This window comes from Miniopterus schreibersii (assembly GCF_964146895.1).
Source record: "Miniopterus schreibersii genome assembly, chromosome: 12".
In the NCBI taxonomy this organism is placed as follows: Eukaryota; Metazoa; Chordata; class Mammalia; order Chiroptera; family Miniopteridae; genus Miniopterus; species Miniopterus schreibersii.
In genome coordinates, this window is record NC_138112.1 from 9,397,362 (window position 1) to 9,417,438 (window position 20,077).

General features: G+C 42.3%; 1 protein-coding gene across 1 annotated transcript; it reads left to right on the forward strand.

The window, feature by feature from the left end:
• Window positions 1-262: 262 nt before the first annotated feature.
• Window positions 263-17,334, forward strand: BTG4 (BTG anti-proliferation factor 4; the record flags this gene model as incomplete). Its single annotated transcript, XM_081153656.1, has 5 exons — window positions 263-307; window positions 13,788-13,989; window positions 14,387-14,521; window positions 15,108-15,306; window positions 17,098-17,334. The coding sequence occupies exons 2-5, from the start codon at window positions 13,817-13,819 to the stop codon at window positions 17,332-17,334; spliced, it is 744 nt and encodes a 247-aa protein (XP_081009782.1). The 5' UTR covers window positions 263-307; window positions 13,788-13,816.
• Between the last annotated feature and the right edge of the window lie 2,743 nt (window positions 17,335-20,077).

Sequence of the window (20,077 nt, forward strand, 5' to 3'; positions counted from 1 at the left end):
AGAGCGGACCCGCGCCCCCGGGGTCCGGCCGCCCACCCCAGGTGGCTCCCGGGAGCGCCCGGCAGGCTGGCTTCGCCTCTGCCGCCCAGCCCCGGCTTCCGGTCTCCGCCGCCCCGCAGCCTCCCGCACCGCCCAGGGCCCTGCGGCTCAGGTTCCCTTCCCGTCCCCTCGCCCTGCGCTTTCCCGGCTGGGCTCCCGCCTCCCTCACGCCCGGGCCGGCGGCCCCAGGCTACTTCCCTGCCCTACAACCGGCTCTCTCAACCCCGTGCGCCCCGCAGCTCCGAGCGGCCAAGTGACCGTGGCCACGGTGAGCCAACCGCCCTTGGAATCCCGCGGGCAGAGGGGCGGGGCGGGCACGAGCTGGGGCTGGTGGGGGAGGGGCGGGGAGGGGGTGGGGAGGCTGCGAGGAGGGGCGGGGTGCGGGCTCCTGTAGGTGAGAGGCCCAGGAGACCCAGGCACCGATTCTTAAAAAGTTTCTCTACCTGATGGGACTGGAGGGACTAAGAGCTCCTTCTCCCCTCCTCCTGCCCAAGCAGCCCCACAGCCCCCCTCTCCAGGCCTATCCCCACTTGGCACAGCTTGCAGGGTACCAAACTAGGATGAGTTTCCCAAGCGGAGATAGGCCCGGGTGCCCTGCGCCCTGAGGAGGCCTCCCTGAGTTTCGTCTGCACCCTTGCGCCCCCCTTGTGCTCTCGGATGGCCGCTGGATCTTCCAGTCAAGTAGTGAGCCAGCCAGCTCCTTAGTTAGGCCAAAGAATGGTCCTCGTGAGGTCAAGGCCACAGTTTTATACTCTCAAGATCCGCTTCAGGCAAAACTATTCCTACTTGCAGCATGTACTTATTTGGGTATCAGCTATGTGTTTAGCCCCCAAGGTCATTCATCCCACCCTCTGTGTGTGTAAGGGAGGTGCTAACAAAAAGTGAACGCATTGCTTATGGTTGGGGACAGTACATAATAAATTACTGTACTGGGTAGAGACTGAAGGGGGTAGGGTGGGGCACTGAGAATTGTAGCTGGTCAGGGAAGGTTCCTGGAGCAGGCGACACCTGAGTGGCTCCTTGAAGCAGAGGACATTTGGACATTCAGGGTGAGGGCTGTGCAGGCCAGAGAAACAAGGTCTTGTGACCAGTTCCATTTTCTTATTCTCACGATTTCACATTTGCCGATGGAGATGTGTTTATGTGTGCGTATTTCGAGTCGACTGGGCAGAGAGGACAGTTGCAGAGGCTTTCTGGGAGACCTCCACTAACAATTGTTTCCTTCAGCTACTCCTTCCCCCCTTTGCCTCCAATGAATGAATCAGAAGATGGTAAAGAATATTCTCTGATTATACACTTCGTGGGGATGCAGTTGGAAGTAGTCCCCCACCCCCAATATAGTCTTTGTGAACCTAGTATAGTGCACTCATTATTGACCCTGAAAGCTTAGTTCTAAATTATTTTCCACAAAAGAAAGCTATCGACTGATTCCCTAAACCCAGCAAATGGTCTCAGAGGTGCCCCGAGTAACATGGAAACTGAGGGCTCGGTGCAAGTCCTGTGAAATTTGTCAACACAAATTCCAAACTCCCACCATTACACCAGAGCTTCCCAAGGATAAGTTTAAGTTACAGCATTAGCTTTGAATATAAAAGCATTTTTTTTTTTTTTTGCCAAATTCATTATTTGTTCTGTGAACACCAAAGTGAAGTATAAGAAACCGAAGTGAAGCATAAAATGTACAGTACAGAAAACGTTAATGTAAAGATTGACCTGTAAAGTTAAATTGCAAAAGACAGGTCACTTACAACTAACTATAATTTGTATTCATCTTATTTTGGGGAGAGGCACAGTACTGTAGAGCACATTGCATGAATCCCTTATGTTCCTTTAAAATGTACAATAAACCAAGCCATACCAGGTAACACGCTGAAATCAGAGCTAATTAACCTCTGAGATCTCTAGAGATCACTGTAGAGCCAATTTTGTATTTTATAGTTAAATATACATATATAAATAAAATCAGGAGCAAAATACCCTTCATTCCATTAGCAATATGCCGACTTTTAAGTCTTGATTAGGGCATAGTTGCAAAAACAAATCTGTTCTTTCAAATTGTTGGTCATTTTTACCCAATACAAGATTTACTGCCTCTTCCTGATTTATATTTTATGATTATTAGTTGCATCTTGCACGTCTTACCTGAGCTGGATTGCTGTCATCCAAGGCATTGGTTGCAGTAGATGCCTTGAAATTTAGATTCTTAAAACTTTTATTCAAATATAATAAAAAAAATAAAGAAAACATATATGAAAGTCATCAAGATGCATTGCCTACTGAAATAAATTTTTAAAATGCAGTTTGTCTTGTAGACAGTACAACTAAAGAAGAAAAAAAATGTGTGTGGCCTAGTTCTGTGGGGGTTTTTTTTGTTTTGTGTTTTGTTTTTAGAATGCTTGTTCTTAGGGTTGCTGTTGATTTGCCTGCAGTTACTAGAGAAACTCCAAGGATCTCATTCCCTTTATGGTTCATGTCTGGGCATGCCTGGGGACCAGGGAGACCCATGATTTAATCTAAGTAAGAATGCTTGTGGTGTTAAAATGCCCAAACAGAAGATTGTGTTTGTTTTAGACAGTACCAGGAAGGCACCTTTCAGGGGACTTATTTACTGTTTTATTTACTTTCTGAGCGTTTGGTGAATAAGGAGATGGGGAGGGAGCCCTGAAAGAAAGGAGGCGAGGTGAGCCATCAGAAGGAACCCAAGAAGAGCACAAAAAACAAAGGTCTTCTGCTGTAGCTTGGCAAGTCTATATTGGCTACATTTACCACTCCTACCTAAAGGACTGCGAAGTGGTGGGGGTTGGGAGCTACAAAAGATAGGAGACAACTTGTTCTCTCCGTTCAACATACACAAGCACCGTCGGAACCTTTTCTATTTTCCACAGCATTTGCAGCGTGCTAGGGAGAGAGAAGTGGAAAGTTAGGCTGATTAGAAATTGCTGGAATTTATCAGTTGCATTTTTAAACCTGCTTTTTAAAATGCATATTTTCTCTTAGGAAATATAAAACCGTGTTTTTATTTATATATATATATATATATCAGTAAATGTCAGGTTATCTTATTAACACTCATGACACTACATTTAGGAACTAGTTTATGTGTTGGAGCAAGACAAGACTGAAGTCAGCTCAGTGCCTTTGCAGAACTAAACAGCAATGAATCTGTTTAATTAAGAGTGATTTTCTTTCCAGCTAAAATGAACTGCCAGCAGTTTTTATAATTTTGTATTTCTGCTCCCATTTTATTGTACTCCCATTAGTACAATTAGCTTCTTGTATATATTTATTGATTAATCAATAATGTTGCTTTCAATATGAAAATGTTAAATTAATCTTCTAGTAAGCCTGAAACAATCTAAAAATAGGCTTTGTCATTAAAGTTGTTTGAGCTCTTAGCAGTAGGAGTAAACACGTTGCATATTTATCATCTTCGGAGAACACAGTCTAGGGATTTATGGTCTAGCTGGACAGCTACACAATTTCTATACAGGGGTGACCAAAAGTAGGCTTACAGTTGTTCATATGGAAAATACAATAATAAATAATAATATAGTCCTGGCCGGTGTGGCTCAGTGGTTAGAGTGTCGGCCCGCACACTGAAGGGTCATGGGTTTGATTCCTGGTCAAGGGCACGTAGCTGGGTTGTGGGTTCACTCCTTGCCCCAGGTCAGGAGCACTGGGGAGGCAACCAGTGGACGTGCAATCTCACATCGAAGTTTCTCTCTCTCCCTCCCTCTCTCCCTCCCTCCCCCCTCCCTCCCCCCTCCCTCCCCCCCCTCCCTCCCTCCCTTCCTCCCTTCCTTCCACTCTCTGAAAAGCAATGGAAAAAATATCCTCTGGTGAGGATTAACAATAACTAACTAACTAATACAAGAATAAACTCTGTGTTTGGTGTAAGCCTACTTCTGCCCACCCCTGTATATAGATAATTGAGATAAAGTACAGTCATCCCTTGGTATCCCTGGGGGACTGGTTCCAGGACCCCTGACAGATACCCAAATCTGCAGATGGTCAAGGTCCCTATATAAAATGGTGCAGTATTTGTATATAACCTACATACTTCCTCCCATATACTCTAAGTCATCTCTAAATTACTTATAATACCGAATACAAGGGAAATGCTGTGTAACATTGTAATACTGTATTGTTTAGGGGACAATGACAAGATAAAAAGAAGTCTGAATGTTCAGTATAGATACAACCATCCTAAGTGCACAGCAGTGTAACATTTAAAAAAAATATTTTTGATCCATGGTGTGTGAATCTGAGGGTGCAGAACCCACGGATTTGGAGGGCTGACTGTATATTAATTATATAAATATATACAGTATAATAATTTATATATTTGTATATTTATATTACATATAATTACACTAAGTACCAAGATGGCACTCAATTGTGGTGTGTTTAGCTTTAGGCATGTCTAGTTTTAGGTAACGAAAGGGCACTGCGGTGGATTTAGGTACATGGAGCTGGAACCCTGGAAGGAGACCAGAACTGAAAAGAGGTTTCGTAGTTTCCTGAAGCTGTGAGGGCTGAAGCTGTGAGGATGGGTGAGATCTCCAGGAGCGCTGCGCCCTTATTTTTATGGATCGGCCAACCTGCCGTGGTTGACCCAGCTCAGGAAGGCGCCTCCCCGCCCCGTGTACTCTCGGGGCACGGAATAGGGCGAGCCAGGGCCCACCTGGAGGGCACCCCCCTCCTTAGGGCTGGCACCCGGAGGCAGGTCTTGAGAAGGGTCAGCCCACAAGGAGCCGCAGAAGCGAGGACCCTCACAGAAGCCACGCTCTTGCAGGCAGGGTCATGTGCACATAGGGGCCCAAGAGGCACTGCCGCCTGGCACCGCCAGGTCAGGAGGTGCGGTCAGTGGGTCAGCCACGGGGCGCTGGCGACCGCGCTGGCCCTGCCTGACGCTGGCTCAGCGCCTTATGCCGCCAGCCAGGCAAGGGTCCATAAACTGCTCTGGGCGGCTAGGGATTAGCCGTCCAGGCCACGTCCCACCGCTGATGAGCCTCTGTCCCCTCGCAAAAACCCACCTTGGCTAGCTTTTCAAGGCTTACAAGAGGGAATTTCATGGCTTCAGTAGAGCCAAGAAGTAGTCCAGGTGCAGAAAGCACCTGTAAGAGCTCTGCCATGTGCCTGTGATTCTGAGAGGCCAAAGGGAGGAAAATGACTGATGATCTTGTTAATTCATTAATTTGCAGGAATGAGAATACTTTATGCTGTTCTTTCAACATCACTCTTGGTGTATTTATTCTTGTCCTTATTTTCACTCCCCTATTTGGCATTTAATCCTTACTTTCCTGGTGGATTTATACTTTTTAGTTTTAAAAAATGACATAGCTCTCATTTCCTCTATATCCATAGACTATATCTTAAGAATTTCATCCTGATTACATTTATTAAGTTCCCATTGTCTTCCCTCTCTTAGCTCATCTACAGCTTGTTTTCATCTCAAGCTCAAATCCTACTTTTTTGGGTAAAATTTTCCTTGGTGCCTTTAGCTCATCTCGATTTTTCCCTTCTCTAGCTTCTTTTGCACTTAGTCAATTCACTCTACTGTTAGTGTCTTCCATTAGTAACTGAGCATTAGTCTCCAGTATCTAACTGCATTTTGGAAAAAAGCGTTTTATTATAATAGTAGGGTGTGCTGGCATATTAACACATTTATTATATTAGCACAGAGCATTGTATTTGCATTTTCTTATACCCTGAATTATTTTTAGTAGGCAACCTCAGTTTTCAACTTGGTGCCATATATATATATATATATATATATATATATATATATATATATATATAAAATCTATAATCCATCAAGTTGTATATATATGTATAAACACACACACACAAATTTATGTTTGTGTATATATACATATATGTATATAAATATATATACGAGTTGTATATGTGTGTGTGTATATATACAAATTTATACTCTCTAGCACAGTACCACTTACATTATGAGTGCACAATAATTCATGGGTTCCAGTCCTAATGAATGCTCTCACCTGAGTTTGTGTGTAACTGCATTTATTTTAAAAAAACCAAACAGTGTTTTCAGTGTATCATAGATTCATTTCCTTTATGGTCTCCTGCAAAGACCCCAGATGAAAATTTGCCAATCCTTCCTACTTTCTATTTTTATGAAAACAATCAAAGCTGGCCTGAGAAACACAGTTTGTGACTTTTGAAATGACCAATGATGTCCTTAAAATGTTGTCTGCCAATCTGTAACAAAATGGTCCTACTTTTGTGGAGAGGGACATAAGAGAAAATGATGTTATACATCAATATGTATATATGTATTTCCATATAGACTTGGAGAATGCTGCCAAAACATTTATGACAAGCTGTATCACTGTCTTTGTTTATATATTTTTAAACTGTGATATTCCCCCTAGGCACATTAACTGTTGCACTTTTGAATGTCCAAAATTTACATTTTATAAATTTAATAAAGTATTATTTTAAGAGAATTACACTTTAGAAATAACATAGAAAAAAAATATATGTGTCTCCCCTCCCCAAGAAAAAAAAAACAAAAAGAAAAAAAAGAACAAAGTCAGAAAATTGCTTGTCATAAATAAAATACTTCTTTATGAAAAAGAACCATCATATAGTTTAGGGTTCATTTATTTTATCAGTAAATTAGTTTTACTTATATTAGGCAGATCTAAACTTAATTTCTTTTGGGTCCAAATCAACATTGCACGACTTCACAATTTTACTAGGTAACATTTGACGTATGAATTTTGTTTCAATAATTAATGTAACTGCCTTAATATGTGGTTTGAACCTAACAGGACTGAGTTCATGCATGGGTTGGAGAGTAGTTTATCATTATAAAATGGTGGTATTTACTTGCTTTTATAAAAAAAAAAAATACACTTTCTGTCAGAAGTGGTATTTTTGCTAAAACATCTGTATTTTTTTCCTCATTAGCAATGACATGAACTTGCAAAGGGATGAATGAGCCTAGGGATGTAATTTGCAACTTAAGGAAGGGAAGCTAATGAAGTCAAATAGGTCTGTTTATAAAATTGGCTATGGCATTGAAAGACCAGTCAATTTAATGTTCGATTTAAATGATACTTAAAATTATTTTGTCTATTTTTAAACTGTTATGTGCAAAAATATTTTTATTTTATAGCTGAAGTTTAGATAAAATCAAGAAGACAAATGTAGAATGAGATTTTCTGTTTTTTTATTAATACTCACCCGAGGATATTTTTTCCATTGATTTTTAGAGAGAGTGGAAGGGAGGGGAGGGGAAAAAGAAGGGGTGGGGGAGAGAGAGAGAATGAGAAACATCATACATATTGGTTGCCTCCTGCACACACCCTGGCCCCAGATTGAACCTGCAACCCAGGTACGTGCCCTTGACCAGGAATCGAGCCTGTGATCCTTCGGTGCTCTGGCTGACGTTCTAACCACTGAGCCACACAAGCCAGGGCTAGAATGAGGTTTTCAAGGTTTACCTTTACAGTAGAACCTGTCAGGCCTGAAGATACTTTAGCAATTGCATTGAATTCATGTTAAAATGAAGAAATGCAATTCTGAAAACTGTTACTTGTACAAGGTCATTTTGGTGATTTTCATGTTTTATGCCATTTGATTTTCTGTTACAGAAGGTAAAACGTCTTTATGCGCCGCTTCATTCTGTTCTTCATCCTGGTTCCTAAAGATCAGAAACCTCCTATTTCTCTCTTTCTGTGGTGCCTCCCCCAGATTCCTCCCCTCTTCCAAATGTCTCCAGAAACAGCACGATCCTTTTGTTCTACTATGGATCAGTCATTTGACATTTTCAAAAGGAAACCCTAGAAAGACAATGTCTTATAATGGGAATTTTAGACATCACATAAAAACAGTTGAAGAGGTGTTTTTTGTCTTCAAATTTCAGCAGCCATTTTCTATTCTACTTAAGTATGAGGCTGGCTTGGGCAGACCCAGACTAGATCTTCTGCTAAATTCTAATATCCTTTCAATGGATATCACTACCTTGGTGTTTCATTGCCACCGACATCTCAGTATACCTTAACCCAACCAACCATTATTTCTTTTGTACTGGCTCTTATTCTGAATTCGATGATTTCAATGATGACACTGTTGTCTTGGTTACTAATGCTTGAAACTTGGAGTAATTTTTGAGTATCTTATTTCTCAAACTCTATATCCAAATAGCAACTTGTGTACATATCGGATTTCCTTCTCTAGATTATGAACCTCCTAAAAGGCAGGCTTTTCTTTTTCAACTCCATGGCACTTAGCGGTGTCTAATGTACAGTAGATGGTCAATAAATGCTCACAGAGTGAATGTTAATGCTAACAGAAGGTAAAGTCGTCATTAATGTGTAGGAAGTGATTTAAATAGGTGTTTAAAATCATCATAAACCAGTAACTGAAGGAAGTTTTGCATGATGCTTAGTTTCTATGTGACTGCTCTTTCCTGAAATCTAAGTACACTGGCATCCTACTGCTCTATTCATACTTCCAAGGCCTGCCTGGGCCTGTTACAGCAAATACTGCTAGCAGAGGGTTCAAAGCCTTATCAGCCAAAGTGATTCACTAACTCAAAGTGCAAACAGTATGCCATCCAGGGAGGCGAAATCATAAAAGAATTGTTAAATACCTGACACCATTTTAATATTATAAGTGCGGACACTAATCATTTGTAAAGGAAAAACTTGAGTATGTACTAATGCATGTGTTGCCTTTAGTTTGGAAGCAAATTTTATTTCAGCAATATGTGAGTGGTTGTTCTGACTTTCAATTTTATTATTTCCAATGTAAATTTAAAAAGTAATCTTTGCAAAAGTTATCCCAGCAAAGGCTAGAAAAGATGAGAATAAAAAGAATAAAAATTTGTCATAATAATCTTTAAGCTTAAGGCATTACTAAGCAATCAAGAGTGTAAAATAAATTTCAATTTCTTTGACAGCTAGGAGAGATCTCTCTTAATGATCTTCTACCTTTGCTGCACATTAGAATTTCTTGGGGAGCTTTTAAAATCCTGATGCCCAGGTTGTGCTCCACCCCAATGAAATCAGGTTGTCTGGGGGTAGGACTCAGGCATCAGTGTTTTAGAAAGATATTCAAGTAATTCCAAGTTGTCGCAACTTTGGAACCCATGCAATTAAGGAAGAGCAATAAGAAATATATCATGGAAGGTTGAAATAAATAAGATACTGTGAAACTGGGAGATCATCAAGGTCCTAGTCACACCTTTATTTTCTTTTTGTATGTTCTGGGTATACAGTAGATATTTAAATACTTACTGAATTGAACTAGCCTTATTAAATCACATCATTATTAGATGACCCAGCCATCCATTTCCATAGTCCTTATATTATCATTTTCATACCTCTTAAGCATGAAAGATATTACACTAGCCAATGCATGCCCTAATATCTGTGCTTTATCTTCATCACTGATGAGAGTTTTAACAGTTACACCAATCCATCGTGCCAGGAGCCATCCATATCCCTGTTCTACTCCCACTAGCAATGAGGTTTTTATTCTAGCCAGTAGGTGAGCAATCCATCTCCAAAATCCCATTTCAGAGTCAGCTTCCTTAAAGCATTCCTGGTACAAACTGCATCAGAGTGGGTTTCTTAGAAACAGACTCTGAGATGGGAGTTGCCTGCAGAAGGTTTACTGGGGAGTCCTCTTGAGAGACATACCCGTAAGGGAATGAGAGTAGGAATGGGGAGAGGGAGAGATGGACCAATGAGATGGTTGCAGTTGAGGCCTCAGCTTATTTCATGAGGAGCTCTGGAGCTGGGTGGCCCTTCAGAGATGTTGCAAATTGAGGCAAGAGGGCCAGGTTTTTGTATTCCTCCATTAGCTGGTCAACAGCTGCAGGTTACCCCTTGTGGGAGGGTTAACTTTACTCTGAGGCAGTTTCTCAGAGCAATTCGTAATGAGAGATGCAGCTGTAAGCCAACGGTATCTGATAGTTCCATCAGCTGGAGGACGATTGTGTTGACCCTGAAGAGGGGAACTGGTTGAAGGACCACAGTATCTATTACAAAGTTCAAAATGACTTATCTTTGGCCAATGGGAATGCTTTGTGTGGGCTCTTGTGTTTTTTGAAATGACCCACTGGTTTTGTAGTGCCTCCTTGCTTTCTGGTATAAAAATTACAGGATCTTTTAGTATATTACCTGAACTAGAACTGGAATCAGTCATTTTTCCAAGGATTTTTTAAAAAGAGGTATTTTGAGCCCAGCGGTGTGGCCCAGTGGCTGACCCATGAGCCCGGAGGTCACCAGTTTGATTCCCAGTCAGGGCACATGCCTGGGTTTGGGGCTAAACCCCAAGTAGGAGGTGTGCAGGAGGCAGCCAATCAATGTCTCTCATCAATGCTTCTCTCAATCCCTCTCCCTTTCTCTCTAAAATCAATAAAAACATATTTTAAAAAATAAAATAAAAGAGGTATTTAGAGACCACAAAATGAGTGTTAGGATTGTTTATTAATTCTAGGCCTTTTCAATGGACAGAATTGAAAAGTATATATTTTAAAAGAAAATGAATCACAAGTTCATATTAATATTGCCATTTCAAATTTAACATTATAGGACTTTTACTTAATTTCTTTGATTTTACACTTTTATCTCCTTTTTCTTACATTAAAAATCTTAGTTTATAACTCTAAATATTTGTATTCTCCTTTCTCCCCCATGTACATTTCAAATAGTAATACTACTGTTGCTGTAAACAATTAGGCTACAAATTAACTTTTAAATATATCCTTGCAGCTCTCTCTAGGATATGTTCCAATGTGTTTTATTTTATTTTTAAAAAATATGTTTTTATTGATTTTAAAGAGAGATGGAGAGGGAGAGGGAGAGAGAGAAACATCGATCAGTTGCCTCACGAATGCACCTTGACCAGGGAACAAACCCGAAATTCAGGTATGTGCCCTGATTTGGAGTCAAACCGGTGACCTTTCAGTGCATGGGCTATACTCACCTAACTGAGCTGCGCGGCCAGGGCTCTAATGTGTTTTAGAGTCACTAGGTTTTATGAAGGCACTCTGCTTAGTTCTAACCCTCTTCAACCTTTTAATTCATTACTTGTAACAGGATACACTCTTGTCAAATTTACAGATAACAGGTAGCCAAAAAGATAAGAGAATCTATTAGAAGACAAAAACCAGGGTCACAAATAATCTCCATTCTTTATAGTGATGGTCTAAATTTAGTACAATGAAATATGGTAGGTATAGCTGCAATTAGGCAGTTGTTTTATACTCCACTTAATCCACAAAGCATTAGAAAAGACTTTTATAAACTTAAATTTATTAATAAGAAAGGCTACCACTTTTTGAGCACATACTATATGCCAGGCACTCTGCTTCACATAATTTTTAAATTTAATCTTGACATAATTTTTAAATTAAATCTTGACAAGAACCTCATAAGGCAATAGCAGTAGTATAAAAATTATATAACATTTACAGAGCATTTCTTGTGTACCAGGCTTTGTTTTAGGCAGTTTACACTTAATTCTCACAACAACCCTACAAATTGGGTACTATCGTTATTTCCTTGATATAGATTAGGGAATTGAGGCACAGAGAAGTTAAATAACTTGTGCAGGTCACACAGTAAATTGAGCTAGGATCCAAATCTGGCAGTCTGATTTCAAGGCAGTAGGTATTCTTCCCCCTTTTACAGATGAGATTCTGAAAATTAGAGAGGTTGGGAAACTTCCCCAAATTTCTAGTAATCTAAGGACTGGAATTCAATCCCATGGCGCTTGACTTTACAGCTGATTTCTTAACTGCTCTGCTGTGCTGCCTTCTTGTAAAACTACGAAGTCACTAGTAGTTAGATCAGGTACTTTAACATATTATTGGTCGCAATCTTGATAACGACCCTAGGAGGTTGCTTTTTCACAGACAGGAAATGAAAGCTCAGGAGGTTAAGCAAGGTGCTCAAGGTTACACATAATGAGTGGTAAAGCTGCAGTTCACACCCAGGTCTGACTCCAAGGCCCATATTCTTAAACATCACACGGTGCCAGAAGATAGAGGCATGACAAAGCAATGGCATTAGTAAAAAAGACTGCTTGCAAGTTCAATGTGAGGCAGTGGTGTGGAGCTACTGCCCCCAAGGAAAATGCAACCTGAAGCTGCCTTGTAGAAAGAGTGTTCAGAGCAAGGGAGGCCACAGTCCCCCCCTGCTCTGCAATGGCAGAGTGCGCCTGGAGCACTGACCTACCCGACGCCCAGCCAGAGGTGAGTGCAGAGTGAAGGCTCTTAGTAATGTGCTTAAAGGAAGAACTGTTAAAAAGCTGAGAGTAGCCCCCAAAGAGGACAGGTGGCTCCAAGGCTGAATAGCTAGTATTTAAAGTGTCTTCATGTGGTGGAAGATGAAAGCCAACCCAGAGGGAAAAAGCTAGGTTGCCCATATAGAAAATCAAAGAGGTGGACTTGGCTCCTTACGGGGAGGAAGGATGACTGTCTGGTGTTTGGAGGTGGTTAGAAATGAAATGGGCTTCCTTGTAAGAGAGTGAGTTCTTTTTCGCTGACAACAACCTGAATGAGCACTTACTGCGGGTGTTAGACTTATATGTCAGGTGTAGTAGTTCTTAAATGTTAGTGGGTATACCACTCACCTGGGGGAACTGGTAAAATACTTATTTCCATGCCTCACTTTTAGAAGTATTGACTCTGTAGATCATTAGATAAGGTCCAAGGATCGGCCTTTTTAACAAGCAGCCTGGTGGATCCAAACCAGGTGGTCAGTGACCACACATTGAAAACTAGTGAGGCTGATAAATTCTGAGATCTCGCCCACTTATTTTGCAAGTAAACATTTTAGTAAATAACGCGTGTAGTCAACATAGGACTGTTCAGAGAAAGTTGTAAGTTTTATAAAAGAGTCAAGACAAAATTCTTTGCTATGTCGAAGGTTACAATTAGAGATGGAATTATTGGAGTGTAGCATATTAGGATATGGAAAGAGAAGGCTTGATTCTCAATCTGTCAAAAAGATAAGACTTCAGAAGTGAAACGGAAGATACAAATGCAGTTTGAAAACCTTTAAACACTTTAAAAAGAACCCAGTCTACATATGACAAGGAGCAATTTCATGGGGACCGAGAAAAAGCTGATAACCCTAAATGAGCAGCACCTGTGTAAGGTTAAACACCTAGCAGGCTTTGGGGTCCCGGGCTTATATAAGTTTCAGCCTAAAGCTAACAAAAGTCTGAGTGAGAGTTAGAAACTTAAAGCATAGCTGGTCTTCTAACTCTCGCCCACTTTTTGTTGGGGCTGAAGAATTTTTGCTGGCAAGTATAATATATTTGATTAATCTTGACTTCTATGTAAAGTGTGCAACCTGAGAGCCACATTTTAAATCTATACTGTATCCTGAAATGTTTTTGCTCTCTGTAAATATGTTTTTTAAAAGTGGGGCTTGGTGTAATTACTGTCTGATATCAAGACTTTCTCTGTTACTTAAGTTGCATAATGCTTTATTTGTTTCTTAAGTGTATTAGAGTTTAAAAAAGACATTTTTCCTTTGAAACTCATTAAAAACTGGCTAGTTGAGGAAGTGGTACTTTTGGCTGTTTTGTTGATTGATAGTATTAGTGTGCTTATTTAGTTCATTAAGAACTAGCAAAGAATTTCTGTTTTATATTTAAGGTATATAAAATTTCCAAATAGCAACTGCATGTTGGTAAGTTAGGCCCTTGCTTTTACTTACTTTCTTCTTGCTTTCTTTTAATGGTTGCAGACCTCCTCATAGATTTTTTTCCTTAAATCATGAGAGATGAAATTGCAACAACAGTTTTCTTTGTCACGAGGCTGGTGAAAAAGCATGATAAACTGAGTAAACAACAAATAGAAAACTTCGCAGAAAAGCTGATGACTGTCTTGTTTGAAACATACAGAAGCCACTGGCACTCTGACTGCCCTTCTAAAGGGCAGGCCTTCAGGTGAGAGCTAGTACGAGGCGTGGGAAAGGGGGGGAACAAGGATCAGCAAGGATTTTGCTGGCAAATTGATTCGTTTGAACGTGGGCTTGAAAGAAAGATAGTGCATGGGTGATAGTGCAGTTGAATATCACGGCACAAACCCTCTTATGTGAGGTGGATTAAGCATTTTCTAACTTGTGTTTACCATGGAAGATACACAGTGAACATTTGGTGAATTAATTCTGTGACTTGGTGATGCAACTCGCATTCTGAGCTGCTGTGAGAAAAGCTGATATTTCTTTGTAAGACTGGAGGGTGAGGGGGGAGCTGTGTGTATGGCAGCAATATGCCTACCAAGTGATTCTCCTGCTAAAGCACCTGTCACCGTGCCTTTGTTTCCCTTTCCATGTTTTTAAAGGTGTATCAGGATAAACAATCAGAATAAAGATCCCATTCTACAGAGGGCTTGTGCTGAAAGCAATGTGGATTTTTCTCACCTGGGACTTCCGAAGGAGATGACCATATGGGTAGATCCCTTTGAAGTTTGCTGTAGGTGAGTAATCTCGTTGGAAGTGAGAGCTTGTGTTCTCTCCGACACATGGAAACCTAAGGTTATTTAGTCTGTTCTGTGCCTTTGTGAATGATGCTGTTCCAAAGCCCTGGGTCATCAGTGAGGGCAATGGATGGTTAAGATTTTAGATGCAAACTTTATTAGACGACAAAGACTTCCAGTAGGAGTGGGAAATACAAAGATTTTGCATAATATTTGAAATTTGATTTTAATCTCTGTATCCTATTGCCAACAGTAGGTTATAATATCTAAGTATTATAGGTAGTATCGGGGGGGAGAGGAATTATCTACCAGGGGCAATTCGGTCCATTAGTTCAATAAAGAGAAACTAGACTTTGTCTTTTCTGAGCAGTTAACCAAGATAGCTCTTATGGAAAGCTCCCACTAATGACCACAGTGTAGTAGTTAAAGGTCATGTCTCTCAACTTGCTTTGCTGTCATGTCATTTCAATTTATTTTTCAAAATAACTCTTTTTGTAAGTTAGTGAGTTGTTTCCAGGAAAGATTAGAGATGAAGCTGTGAAACACTGAATCCCACACCAACACTTCCCTTTCCTTTCCTACCTAGGTATGGTGAGAAAAACCATCCATTCACAGTTGCTTCTTTCAAAGGCAGATGGGAGGAGTGGGAGCTCTCCCGACAAATCCATGATGTTGTCAGTAGAGCCTCACTAGACTACTCCTCTGGTATTTCCTCCGATGAAGAAAGTTATAGCAGAGCACCTCGGATAATTCCTAAAGTCAGCAACCCAAGGAGTGTTTATCAGGTAAAGTGTGTTCCAGTTCTTCTATGTGCTTTCATTCCTATTCTAACTCTAAAAAGAATACGCTCCCTGTAAAGCAAAGAAGCAACAATTGGAAAATGGAAAAAACAAAGATTAAAATCACAATAGTAATGTCCTGGAAAACTGTATTTTCTGTTTTTTTCTTCTTCTGTTCCTCTACTTGGCTAAGTGCTCAGAATCTATACTGTCTTTTCAGTCCCATTGTTCCATCTAGTGAACATAAGCTTCCCTTCACCTAAATTTCTTCAGAGTTAATATTAAAATTAGTGGGCTTTTTGACAACAGAAAACATACCACTCATAGGTAATTTGGAATATTAAGAAATAATCAAAGGTCTGCATTCCTACCACCAGAGCAATTTTGCTATTTTTTTTTTTTTTTACCACAACCCATACAAAGATATGCACAGCTATATATTAGAAATAGGTTTCATAATACAATTCTTATCCTTATTAGGTACAATGCTCCCAACACTTTGAATTAAATTAAATTGATTTCAACTACCTAAATTGATTTCATGACTCACTAATGGTCGCCACCCATAGTTTGAAAAACACTGATCTAGAGGGATCTGTGTTGACACTTGGTATGTGTATACTTGTTGGTATGTTTTCTTAGAATAATCACTTCTGTATTAACATATTAAAGCAATTTGAATATTTAAAATGTTAACATACATTTGCTTTCCTAGTAATTTACTCAGTTAATCTATTATTTCCACAATGTTGTGATCTAAAAAAGCTGGTAACTTGCACAGAACTGTCTGAATTTTAAACTATTTCTGGAGACGTGATTCTCAGGCATGGAATTACTGGGCCATTGGGTATGGACAGTTTACTAATTCTCAGTGAATGGCCAAAGTATCTTCTAGAAAGCTGTATTTATTTGTAGACTAACCAGCTTTATGTGAAAGTGTTCACCATTTTCCCTAAAATGTGATATTCTCACTTAAAAAGTTTGATAACAATACTATTACAGATATTATTAATTAAATTAAAAAATTAAAAAATTTCCATGCCCCCAAATGTTTTAGGTATTTACTATCTCATCTTTTAAAATTTCTTTATTGTTGAAAGTATTACAGATATGTTCTTTTGCCCCCCCCCCATTACCCTCCCCACCCCCCAGGCCTTCACTGTCCTATGAATTTTCTGTTCTTCATCCACTTATCATTTGAGGTCCGAATGTATTGTCATGGGCTCTTCAAACTTTAGGAGTATTTTAACTCCTTGTCGTATTACTGGAAAATATGTTTCCCTAGCTTGTTTAGTTCTCTAAACTATAGATCTAGATCTAGATCTAGAAATATAAACTATATATATATAATTTACATATAGTTCTATATGTATAAAAGTTTAAAATGATAGTGAAGTATTTGCCCTTCATTCCCCTTCTCTGCGCGGAAAGGGCCTGTCCCACCTGGGGGTCAGCCCGACGGTCGGCTGCCCTGTTCTGGAGCCTCGTTCTGCGAAGGCGCAGCCCGTAGACGTCTGCTCCGGCCTCGGGTGTTGAGACGGATGTTTCTAGGCCTCCGCCCCGAGACCACGCTCGGGCAGTTTCGGGTCCGGCCCGTGAGGTGGGGAGGCGTAGGGGACAATATATAAAGTCGCATAAACGTGTTTCGAAAAGTTTTAGTTGAATTAAAACATTAATTTTGTTAAAAGGTACGAAGTCGACTGTGTATCCCCGAAAATGCCAGCCCACTCTCCGGGGAGGATTATCCACGTTCTATTCCACCCGTTTTTACCTATTTCTTTTCTTTCTTTTTTCCAGATTGAAAACTTGAACCGGCCCTTTCCGTCTTGGCTCCAAATTCTCCCCAAAAAGCACCCGGCGTGCGGCCGGCTGGGCCTCCTGGGCGGCGCTTGCGCTTGCGGGGCGCTCGGCAGGACCCGCAGGGGCCCCGGGCCGGCGGGCGCGCGGCGCGGGGACAGGTTCCACTGGGTGCGGGCGCCGCGGGGACGGGTCCCGCCGGGTGAGGGCGCCGCGGGGACGGGTCCCGCCGGGTGAGCCCGAGGGCTGCGCTCGCCCTGCCACGCAATCGCCGCCTGTTCTTAGCTGTACTTTTAATTCTTATTTGATTTCATGTGAGGTTTTATGGAACACCAAGGAACGTACTCACTAAGGTGGTACACCGAAGGTGTGAACCTGTGATAACACTGAATGCATTGTGAAAAGGAAGTTTAAATAAACGCGTCGTTTTTAATATATTCCTTATTCAGTCTGTTGCAAGAAAATTTTGTAAGTTTTTGCTGCTTCGTTAGCCATTAAAAAAATGGTAATGTCTTCATTTAGGGCAGAGTGACCTCAGAATATAGTTTTCTGGTCCCACTGTATTACCTGCCGTCCCTTGTATTTCATAAGGCCGGTGAGAGCTTGTTTGGAAGCTCTTAATTCCCTTTTTAAAAAATTGCTTAATAGACTTAATAATTATGACTTATTTTATAAGAGTGATACATGCTCATCATGAAGAATTCAAGCTCAGCAGGAAAAACACAGCACCAAGAAAATAAAAATCGATCACATCCAGCCAGAAGTGGCCACTATTAACTTTAAATGGTGACTGTCTTCCCAGTCACCCTCTTCTATATACAGATGTATGAATCTAGAGACAGATAATTTAATAAGAAAACCATACCACAGGAGCTACTTGTTAAATATTTAGATTTAATTCACTTGATCTCAGCAAAACAAAGAAACCTAAAGGGAAACAAAGACTTGTTGAAATACTCATCAGCTTTCTGTCACAAAGTCTTTTATTTCCTGAAAGGCTTCTTCATGATTTTTTTTAAAAAAGAAAAACACCAGGAGGCTGGGGACAATCTTTTAAAACTTAAATTTTTAAATTAAGTATTGATTATTTGTTGCTATGTAAACTGCAGAAATTAGCACTCTTATTTTTTCCTCCATCCGTTACTGCCAATTTTAAATAACTGAGGTGTAACTGACAGATAACGTTATTTTCAAGTATACAAAGTGATTTGGATATTTGTATACCCTGGGAAAAGATTACCACAGTAAGGCTAGTTAACACTCACCACCATACATAGTTACAAAAAATGTTTTTCTTGTGATGAGAACTTTTAAGATTTACTCTCTTGGCAACTCGCAAATATGGGACCTTTTAATATCAAGGTTTAATATTTATGTTCTGTCCTGAAACAATTATTCCTATACTTTCCACCCCTTAGTTCTAATGTTTAAACTAATTCAATGTTTATCAAAAAATTTCTCTTTTCTTCCTTTCTTTTTTTTTTTTTCTTCTCTCTTCCCCCCTCGGGGCAGCTCCTTCCCCACTCGGGGCAGCTCCTTCCCCACTCGGGGCAGCTCCTTCCCCACTCGGGGCAGCTCCTTCCCCACTCGGGGCAGCTCCTTTGCCCTCCTGGCAGCTCCTTTGCCCTCCTGGCAGCTCCTTTGCCCTCCTGGCAGCTCCTTCCCCCTCGGGGCAGCTCCTTCCCCCCTTGGAGCAGCTCCTTCCCCCTCCTGGTTCCTCCTTCCCCATCGGGGCAGCTCCTTTCCCCTCCTGGCAACTCCTTCCCCACTTTGGGCAGCTCCTTCCCCCTCAGGGCAGCTCCTTCCCCTCAGGGCAGCTCCTTCCCCACTCAGGGCAGCTCCTTCCCCTCAGGGCAGCTCCTTCCCCACTCAGGGCAGCTCCTTCCCTCTCCTGGCAGCTCCATCCCCCTCAGGGCAGCTCCTGCCCCCCATGGAGAAGCTCCTTCCCCCTCGGGGCTGCTCCTTCCCCACTCAGGCAGCTCCTTCCCCCTCCTGGCTGCTCCTTCCCCCTCGGGGCTGCTCCTTCCCCATCGGGGCAGCTCCTTTCCCCTCCTGGCAGCTCCTTCCTCCCTTGGGGCAGCTCCTTCCCCTCAGGGCAGCTCCTTCCCTCTCCTGGCAGCTCCATCCCCCTCAGGGCAGCTCCTTCCCCCCATGGAGAAGCTCCTTCCCCACTCAGGGCAGCTCCTTCCCCCTCCTGGCAGCTCCTCCCCCCTCCTGGCAGCTCCTTCTCCCCTCAGAGCATCTTCTTCCCCCTCCTGGCAGCTCCTTCCTCCCTTGGGGCAGCTCCTTATCCTCAGGGCAGCTCCTTCCCTCTCCTGGCAGCTCCATGCCCCTCAGGGCAGCTCCTTCCCCCCATGGAGAAGCTCCTTCCCCCTCGGGGCAGCTCCTTCCCCACTCAGGGCAGCTCCTTCCCCCTCCTGGCAGCTCCTCCCCGCTCCTGGCAGCTCCTTCTCCCCTCGGAGCATCTTCTTCCCCCTCCTGGCAGCTCCTTCACCCTCCAGGCAGGCCCTTTCCCCTCAGGGCAGCTCCTTCCCCCTCGGGGCAGCTCCTTCCCCTCCTGGCAGCTCCTTCCCCCTCCTGGCAGCTCCTTCTCCCCTCGGAGCATCTCCTTCCCCCTCCTGGCAACTCCTTCACCCTCCAGGCAGGCCCTTTCCCCTCAGGGCAGCTCCTTCCCCACTGGGCAGCTCCTTCCCCCTTGGGGCAGCTCCTTCCCCCTCCTGGCAGCTCCTTCCCCCTTGGAGCAGCTCCTTCCCCACTCAGGCAGCTCCTTCCCCACTCAGGGCAGCTCCTTGCCCACTTGGCAGCTCCTTTCCCTCCTGGCAGCTCCTTCCCCCTCCTGGCAGCTCCTTCCCCCTCCAGGCAGCTCCTTCCCCCTTGGAGCAGCTCCTTCCCCCTCCAGGCAGCTCCTTCCCCCTCTAGCAGCTCCTTCCCCCTCTGGGCAGCTCCTTCCCCACACGGCAGCTCCTTCCCCCTTCTGGCA